The 8,390-nt window shown below is 58.8% G+C and overlaps 1 protein-coding gene across 1 annotated transcript in view; it reads right to left on the reverse strand.

Moving 5' to 3' along the window:
- Positions 1–2,828: 2,828 nt before the first annotated feature.
- Positions 2,829–8,390, reverse strand: part of PYGM (glycogen phosphorylase, muscle associated) — an 11,516-nt gene continuing 5,954 nt past the window's right edge. Inside the window, exons 11-19 of the mRNA XM_077759730.1 lie at positions 8,073–8,187; positions 7,454–7,555; positions 6,992–7,139; positions 6,648–6,706; positions 6,379–6,520; positions 5,806–6,013; positions 3,635–3,769; positions 3,371–3,437; positions 2,829–3,257 (exon numbers count right to left, since the gene is read on the reverse strand). Of these exons, the coding sequence (XP_077615856.1) occupies positions 3,108–3,257; positions 3,371–3,437; positions 3,635–3,769; positions 5,806–6,013; positions 6,379–6,520; positions 6,648–6,706; positions 6,992–7,139; positions 7,454–7,555; positions 8,073–8,187 (1,126 nt within the window). The 3' untranslated portion in view covers positions 2,829–3,107. The remainder of the gene's footprint in view (positions 3,258–3,370; positions 3,438–3,634; positions 3,770–5,805; positions 6,014–6,378; positions 6,521–6,647; positions 6,707–6,991; positions 7,140–7,453; positions 7,556–8,072; positions 8,188–8,390) is intronic.

The following is an 8,390-nucleotide window of genomic DNA, read 5'->3' on the forward strand; positions in this document are numbered from 1 at the left end:
AACGGGGCGGGGCGGGCACGCCCCCTGCTGGCCAGGGGCGGAGTCGTGCGCCGCGGCCACTCCCGGGGTTAAACGGTCTGGCCCCGGGATGGTGCAAGCCACCAGTTGGGAAACCGACTGGCCAAGAGGCTTCCGGCTCTCCCTCGAGGTCGCGGGAAGGCCGAGGGTCTCCCCGGGGATGAGGACGAGTCAGGCCACTTCGGGGACTGGTTTGTGCCCCAGTCCCTCACAGACCCTCTTCTCCAGTCCTCTCCCCGGAGGCACCTGCAGCACCCCGCAGCTCGGCTCTACGCCCCTCCCGCTTCCCTCGCTCCACAGCCTCCCTTCCCCCGCAGGGTTATTTTGGGAACCCAGAGCCTGAGGGGACCTCGGAGGAATTTCTCCCCGAGATGGGAGGGAGGAACCCAGGCGTCCTGCCCGCATCGCCCCCTCCCGGGCTCCCGGGAGGGGAGGCGGAGCTGTGGCAGCCCCCAGGGGCCTGCCCTTGGGGAGGCGAGCTAGAGTGCAGAACATTCCTGGGGCGGGGCGGGGGTGGGGGGAGCCCGCTGCGGCCCGGAGGCGTCAGCGGGAAGCCCGAGCCTGGGAACCACGCGCTCCCAAGCCACCTCCTCCGTGAAGGCCCCAGGGGTCCGGGCTCAGCCCTTCCGCAGACCATCTTGCTCCCCAGCCAGAGCTCCAGACCCAGGCCCCCATACTGCACAGTCGAACTGTGAGCGCAGTCACAGGCCGGCCGCATTCGAACACAGAGTAGGGCGCCCAGGAGGGGGCGCTAGCGTCCTGAGGGGTGGAGAATGCCCGTTTGACTCCACCAGCAACTCCAGCCACACGCGGGGTGATACACATCCATGCAGGGACAGACTCTCATTCTATACCTGGGACCAGAGGCCCCCACTGGGGTTAAAGACCTCCCCCCACGTCCCCCACACACCTGGGCCTCAGGCACTTGCCTCCCATGCTCTGGCTCATACACACAATGGCACTCACATCGCGCGCGCACCTGCAGGAAGGAACCCTCGGGCACACATACCCAGCTTTCTACCCCAGAATGCAAACCCGTTGATGGGGCCAGTTCTGGACTTGCAGCTCGCTCGAGCCAGGCCAGCCTCGAGCCCCGCGGCCACAGAGGCTCTGAAATAGCACACGTGCGCGCGCGCGCGCGCGCACACACACACACGACAGTGCACCTACACGCATGTACAATCCCACACATGCACACACCCCCATGGGTGTGCACACACGCCCATTCCGCCGCCCCCACTTCCTCCGCAGTCCAGAACCAGCTCTGCGGCCGCAGCGCCCCGACACCCCTCATCCCCGGACGCTGGCAGGGCTTGGCCCCACGAAAAGGTACCCCGCCCCCCGCCCCTACACAAACTCGCCGGGGCTGGAGGGGGCTCCTCTACTGAGTTCTCTGGCGGGCTTTTCCTGGGAGCCACCCAGAGCCAGCCCCGTCTGGCTCTGGCGCCTCCTCGCTGTGTGACCTTGAAAGTCACTTGGCCTCTCGCAGCCTCGATTTTCTCATCTGTCAAATGGGGGGTCCGCGGGAGAAGGTCCCACTGAGACGTGGCTGGGAAGGGCCGGGGGCGCNGCCCCCCGCCCTGCCTGGTGTTGGGCAGAGGAAGCCGGGAGGGGCAGGAAGCGGACTGCGGTGGGGAAGGGGCGCCCCGCCCAGCCCCCGGCCCGGGTTCCTGTTTTCGAGACAAACCGTTCCCACGGGGCTAACCCGACCCGGGGCCGGGCGTCTTCCTGCGGGCAGCGGGGGGCACCGACCTGGTAGAGATCGGGGGCGTGGGTTACAGCGGGTCCTTGTGATAGCCTGGAGGAGGGGCTAGGACAAGATGGGAACATTTTGGGGACAGGGGCCTTGTGGGAGCGAGGAATGAAAACGCGGCTACCTGAAAAACGGGGCCTCGATGTCTGTGGGTGGGGTTGGGGGGGCCAGTTCACATAGGAGGGACTGGGACCCCGGAAGCCTGGCCCCCCACGGGGCCAGATGGGAAGGGGCAGCGGCAAGCGGCGGGTGGGTTCTGCGCGGCTTGGGGACTGGAGGCCTGCGGGCGGCTACCACCACCCCGGGCAGGGAGGAACTTGGGAGGGGCAGCCACAGGCAGTTGGGGTCCCCACAAGCCAGGGCTAGGAGAGCCGGTAACCATTTCCGGCCGTTTGGATTCAAACACACTCACTGTGAAACCACCGGCCCCAAACCTGCCTTTCGAGGCTTGCCCCTTCCTGCCTCAGGGCTGGGGAGGCAGGACCTCCCCCACACCTCAATCTTAGTAATACGAGGCCGAGAAACAGGCTCTTTCTGGTCCTCAATTTCCCCAAAGTGAAAGGGGGCGACACAGGCTTAGTCTAGACCGTCTGTGAGTATCCCCCGCCCTAACTCCCCCGACTTTAGACCAAGCGTAGCCACCTGCTCAGAGACCCTTAAACGCCGCAGTGGGGCGGGGCTAGGGGCGGGGCCAAGAAGGCGCCAACCACCCACAGGCTCCTCCCCCTCCCAAGTCCAACCCGGGACGGCGTGGACCCTCGGTAGTCCGGGAGGCCTCTGCCCGAGTCCCAGCTCCCAGGCCTTGTGGCCCCACCCAGGAGGACGCCCCGCCCCCGGCCAGCCCGGCAGGCCGCTGACCTAGTATGGACACAGCACTGGGAAGAGAGGCGTGGAGGGTGACGCCTGAAAGGAGGCTGGAGAGTCTCGGGCCCCGCCCCCAGGGGCTGCCCCCTCCTTCGGAGGGGACGCACCTGCCGGGTGGGGGGGGTACATCGCGGTGACTGCGCAGCTGCCTTTGTGCCTGCCCTGAGCTAAAAATATTTCCCAACAGACAGAGTAAGGAGGCTCCCAAGGAGAATCAGTTTATTGAGGAGTGGGTGCAGTTGGTCAGACCCATAAATAAGAGGGGGCAGGAAGCCTTAGTCCTGAGGACAGGATAGGGGCAGTGTCCTTAGTCACACTGGACACTGGGACCTTGAGACTAGGGACAAGTGGGAGATTCCAGGAAAAGGCTGAGATCGAACTCCAGTATCCTCCCCCTCTGGGTGAGGACCTGGGGCTGGCCAAAAGGATTGCAAACAAACTCGGTGGCCAGTTTGGGGTCTGGTCTGGAGGCTCAGATGGTCTCATCAGGGGCTGGAAGGCGCTTGCGAGAAGGATCTACGCCCCAGATCTCCCGGGCGTACTGGGCAATAGTTCGGTCACTGGAGAACTTGCCTGATGTGGCTATGTTCCGGATCACCATCCGGGTCCACTCTCTTGAATTCTACAAGCCAAAAGAGAGCCCTGGGTTCATTCTGCCGATGGAGTCCCCACCTTCCACCACATCCCAGCCAGGGCCACCAAAGTCTTGCCGACCCCTGGCCTGGGGCCCCTCACCTTGTACAAGGCACTGACTTTCTCCTGGCACTTAATGTAGTCTTCATAATCTGCAAAGACCTTAAACCTGGAGGGGAACAGAGAGGCAGGAAGCTCCATGAGATCAAGGGCCATGAGATTAGGGCCCGGGAGAGTGAAGCTGCTTCCAGAAGAGCCTGGCCCCAGCTGCCCAGGACCCCTGCTCAGGCCCCCCGCACACCCGGCCCCTGAGCCCAGTTCAGCCCAGCAGCCCCACCTGCACAGCTCCCTGGCCAATCAGCTCACCGGTCGTGGTGCATGAGCATGTTGACAATGTCCTTGAACAGGTCTGGCTGTTTGGGGGAGAAGAAACCACTGCTCAGCTGTTCAATGACGTGCCGAAGCTCCGGAATTCGGTCATAGTACTCCTGGGCGTTGTAGCTGTGGGGGAAGCGCGGTCAGCACTGTGGCCAGGAGTTCCTGGCTCCTCCTCCAGAGAAAATCCCAGAAGTCCTAAGCCCCAGGGTCAGAATGCAGGCCCCAGCCTGCTGCTGCCCTGCCTGGAGCTGCTGCCCCCCCTCTGGAGGCCCTCTCCCTTCTCTGCTGGGCTTTTCATCCCTCTTGGGCAGTTAAGGCCTGGAGACGGCAAACGGGTACGTGTCTGAGCCGAAGGCCCCAAACCAAGTGCTCTTTTCCCCTCCTGAATGCTACCACCTCTCCTAACCAGTGTGTGTCCTTCCTGAATGGCTTTTCTCGCTCACTCTCCCAAGTCCATCCGCCTTCAGGCCCCAGGAGGAACCACCAGTCATGTCCTCGGGACCGACCTTACACTGGGACCGTCCAACCGAGCCCACGGTGGGCCTGGCGCCAGCTTTCTTCCTGCGCGCCACTTTCTGAGGCAGTGCCACCACGCCTCAGCCCCCGGGGTCAGAACCCTCCCTGAGGCCAGTCTCTTTCGCCTTGCCCCCCCCAANAATAAAGAGGCAGGCCGAGATGTAAAAGGACGGTGATCGCAGTGATATTTACACTAACAAATAGCAGAAATCAACCTTAATGTCCAACGGTATGGAACTGGGTAAATAAGTTGCAGCATGTCCATATGATGGAAACCTATACAAACACTTCAAATTGTTTAAAGACTATTTAAAAACATGGAAATTGCCTCACCAGTCTTAAGACATTCAAAATTGTACACATGTTATTCCCAACTTTTAAAAACTTACGTATACACACATGCATCAGTACACATAGAGAAAGGACTATGGCGGGGCGCCTGGGGGACTCAGTCGGTTGAGCGTCCAACTTCAGCTCAGGTCACGATCTCCCGGCCCACGTCTGGCTCTGTGCTGACAGCTAGCTCAGAGCCTGGAGCCTGCTCGTGTCTCCCTCTCTCTCTGCCCAACCCCCGCTCGTACTCTGTCTCAGTCTCAAAAACAAACAAACATTAAAAAATAATTTTTTTTAAAAAAGGGAAAAGACCATGGCTTTAAAAATGGGTGAGGAGGGGCACGTGAGTGGCTCAGTCAGTTAAGCATCTGCCTCTTCATTTTGGCTCAGGTCATGATCTCTTTTTTTTTTTTTAATGTTTTATTTATTTCTGAGAGAGAGACAGTGTGAGCAGGGGAGGGTCAGAGAGAGAGGGAGACACAGAATCTGAAACAGGCTCCAGGCTCTGAGCTGGCGGTCGGCACAGAGCCCGACGCGGGGCTCGAACCCACGAACCGTGAGATCATGACCTGAGCCGAAGTCGGACGCTTAACCGACTGAGCCACCCAGGCGCCCGGCTCAGGTCATAATCTCACAGTTTGTGAATTCAAAGTCCCGTGATGGGCTCTGCACTGACAGTGCGGAGCCTGCTTGAGATTATCTCTCCCTCTGTCTCTGCCCCTTCCCTGCTCGCTCGCTCTTTCTCTCCAAGTAAATAAAATCAACATTAAAAAAATAAAAGCAGGTGATGAAATTATGAATAACTGCTATTTTATTCTTTGTGGTTTCATGTTTTTCCAACTAAGGAGCATTGCTTATATTGCTTGTATAAGAAAAAAATATATTTTAATTTTAAGAAATCTAATGCCAGAAAAATACCTACTTTGAAGAACTGCATTTCTGACCACAAGCACAGCTGCATTTACTGTACTCCTATTTCCCCTTTTGCCATGCCTGCCAGGGAGCTAAGAATTTAATTTCACTTCCAGAAACTCCAGAAAGAATAGCATATCCTGCGGTTGACATAATTTTCTTCACCCTTTCCTTCAGGTTTGTGTTCCTTCTTTCTTTTCCCGTGCCATTAACCTTATTTGTTACAAGTTACCTCAACAGCTCTCCGGAATCCTAATGGCCATAACCATGACCTTGTGCGGCCTGGATCAGCCTTTCCGGGTTTGCCCCTTGCTCCCAAGCCCTACCCTCCAGTAGCCACACCTCCTCGGTGCCTTCTGCCCGTGGACTGTGAACTCTGGAGCCCTTGACCCCCATACCCTCTCTGGTCAAGCTTCTCCACGTCCTCCACCCGCATGCCAAAGATGAAGAAGTTCTCTTCTCCCGCCTCTTCCGCCATCTCCACGTTGGCCCCATCCATGGTGCCAATGGTCAGAGCCCCATTGAGCATGAACTTCATGTTGCCAGTGCCTGAGGCCTCAGTGCCTGCTGTGGATATCTGCTCGGAGAGGTCAGCAGCTGGGATCACTGTGGGGCGGCAGCAGGGGACAAGTTTAGCTCCAGGAAAGTTCCTGCCCCAGCTGGGGACTCCCCTAGGTATAGCCAGATTCAGAGCCCCCTCCACCCCAACCCTCCCACAGTCACCAACTGAATCTCCCTCTCACCCCCACCCCACCCCATCCCACNCCCCACTGCATGCATCATTTGAAGGGCAAACCTTCCCTATAATTTCACCCTGACATTCCACCATTGATGGGGGCGGAGACATTCTCATGATTTGAGCATTGTCCTCTCCAGATTCTTCTTCCAAGTCCAGGTACCCCAGGAACAGGTGACCAATACCTCTTTCCTGGGATTGAACTAATCAGAGCCTCCCTCTGGTGGCACCCCACCTTTCTCGGCCAGCGAGACGCGGTAGTTCTCCAGGAAGATCACACGGAGGCGGTCTCCTACCACTGGGTCGTGGTTAACCACATCCCCGATGGCAGTGATGAGTTTGATTATCATCTTAGCCATGTGGTATCCAGGGGCAGCCTATGGGAGCACGGTCTGGGGTCAGCTCCACGGCCTGGCCCCCCACCCCTATCCTGCAACCCAGCCAGGGTGACCTCAACCTGGCTGTCAAAGGATCAGAGCCGCGGTCTGAGGCCTGGCTACTCACCTTCCCTCCAATCATCACAGTTCGGGGCACAACAAACTTATTGGGGTCCTGTTTGATGCCTGTGAAGAAACAGAGATCAGGGGGCCAGGTTTGCCCTCCTGACAGCACCCACCCAGCCATGGCCTGAGATAGCAGACCTGATTTGGGCAACCGCTTGCTATGTGACCTCAGCTCTGTCACTTTCCCCTCTCTGAGCCTCAGTTTGCCTGTCTATGAAATGGGAATAATTCCATGTCCCAAGAGTCGTCCCAAGGCCAAAGGAGACACTGATTAGGAAGCACGGGATACCCAGGAGGTGCGCAGAGAGGGGGCAGCAAGAGGCGGCGTGAACCCCTGCCACTCACGGTTGTACAGGGTGATGACGTGGAGACAGTTGAGGAGCTGGCGTTTATATTCATGGATTCGCTTCACCTGGACGTCGAAGAGCGAGTTGGGGTTGATATGGACTTTGTACTCCTTCTCCAGGTACGCGGCGAACTTTAACTTGTTTTCCTGAAGGCAGGGAGGGGGAAGAGCTCACCAACAGGCCTCAGCTGCAAGAAATCCTACAAGGGTCCTTTCTTTCCCAGAAGGGGAGAGGCCAGAAGGCTTGCCTGCCACCTTTAGCTGCACCAGAGCAGACATTGCTAATCGATGCCAGCACACTTCCAGTGGGCTCAGAGGATGCCTTCTCACCTTGGACTCAAGGCACCTTCCACCAGACATGAGGTTTCAGGAGAGACGGGCTCCACGGGCCAGGTGTCTGGCACCTCTAGAATACTCCCTCCCGCCCTGGCATGAGTGTTCCAGGCCGCCCCATTCCGTACCTGCTTCACTTTGGCCACATCCCGGATAAAGGCTTCATCGTCCACGTACGAGAGCAGTTTGCGCAGCTGGTCCAGGTCCGAGATGTAGTCCTCCCCGATGCGCTGTGGGGAGGGGGTTCTCGGTCAGACCTACACCCCTTCTCTGTCTTCCCTCACCAAGGGGTCCCTCTCCAGGGTTAGCCAGCCCTCATCCCCTGCAGACAGCCCCTCCTCCTCCACCCCTTCCCCCACCCCCACCGGGGCATGGTGTGTGCGCATCCATCTTCCCTCTGGAAGGGAAGCTCTGATGGCTGACCTCATGGGGCCCCAGCAGGCCTTTCTCCTGGCCTTTTCCTCTGACAGTGATCTTGAGGTCCTGCTCACAATCTCTGCTCCTGTCGGCCTTACTTCAGATGTGACCTGCTATGACCCTCCCCAAGGCTGACCTCCACAGCCAGGCCTCCATTAGCCCCCAGGGCATCCTCATGCAGACAAGAAATCGGTCCTCCACCTCCAGGCACACACAAAGCTAGGGGATGGATGGATCCCAGCCCTCCACTGGGCCCCCTTCGTGTCCATACGCAGCTGAGCCCTGCAGTGACCCGTGTTCACCCCTACTGGCCACACAGTGACCTCTCACCTCAGCAATGATCTCTGCCAGCCCAGGGTTACACAGAACTAGCCAGCGACGAGGGGTGATGCCATTGGTCTTATTTTGGAATTTATGCGGCTCCAGCTCGTAGAAGTCCTTGAAGCTGCAGGATGGGGTTGGGGGGTCACTACCCATCCCTGTGAGGTGAAAGTCTCCTCTCGGAGGCCCTACCCTGGTTTCTTGCCCAGAGGGCCCTGGGGCTGAGGGGGGTGGCTGTGAGAGAGCACCATCTGGGGACAGGACTGAACTGGACATCAGGGCCACGATGCTCATAAAAGCCAAGCTACCTGTGGGAAGGGCCAGCTA

Source organism: Crocuta crocuta, unplaced genomic scaffold (genome assembly GCF_008692635.1).
Source record: "Crocuta crocuta isolate KB4526 unplaced genomic scaffold, BGI_CrCroc_1.0 scaffold53, whole genome shotgun sequence".
NCBI lineage: Eukaryota > Metazoa > Chordata > Mammalia > Carnivora > Hyaenidae > Crocuta > Crocuta crocuta.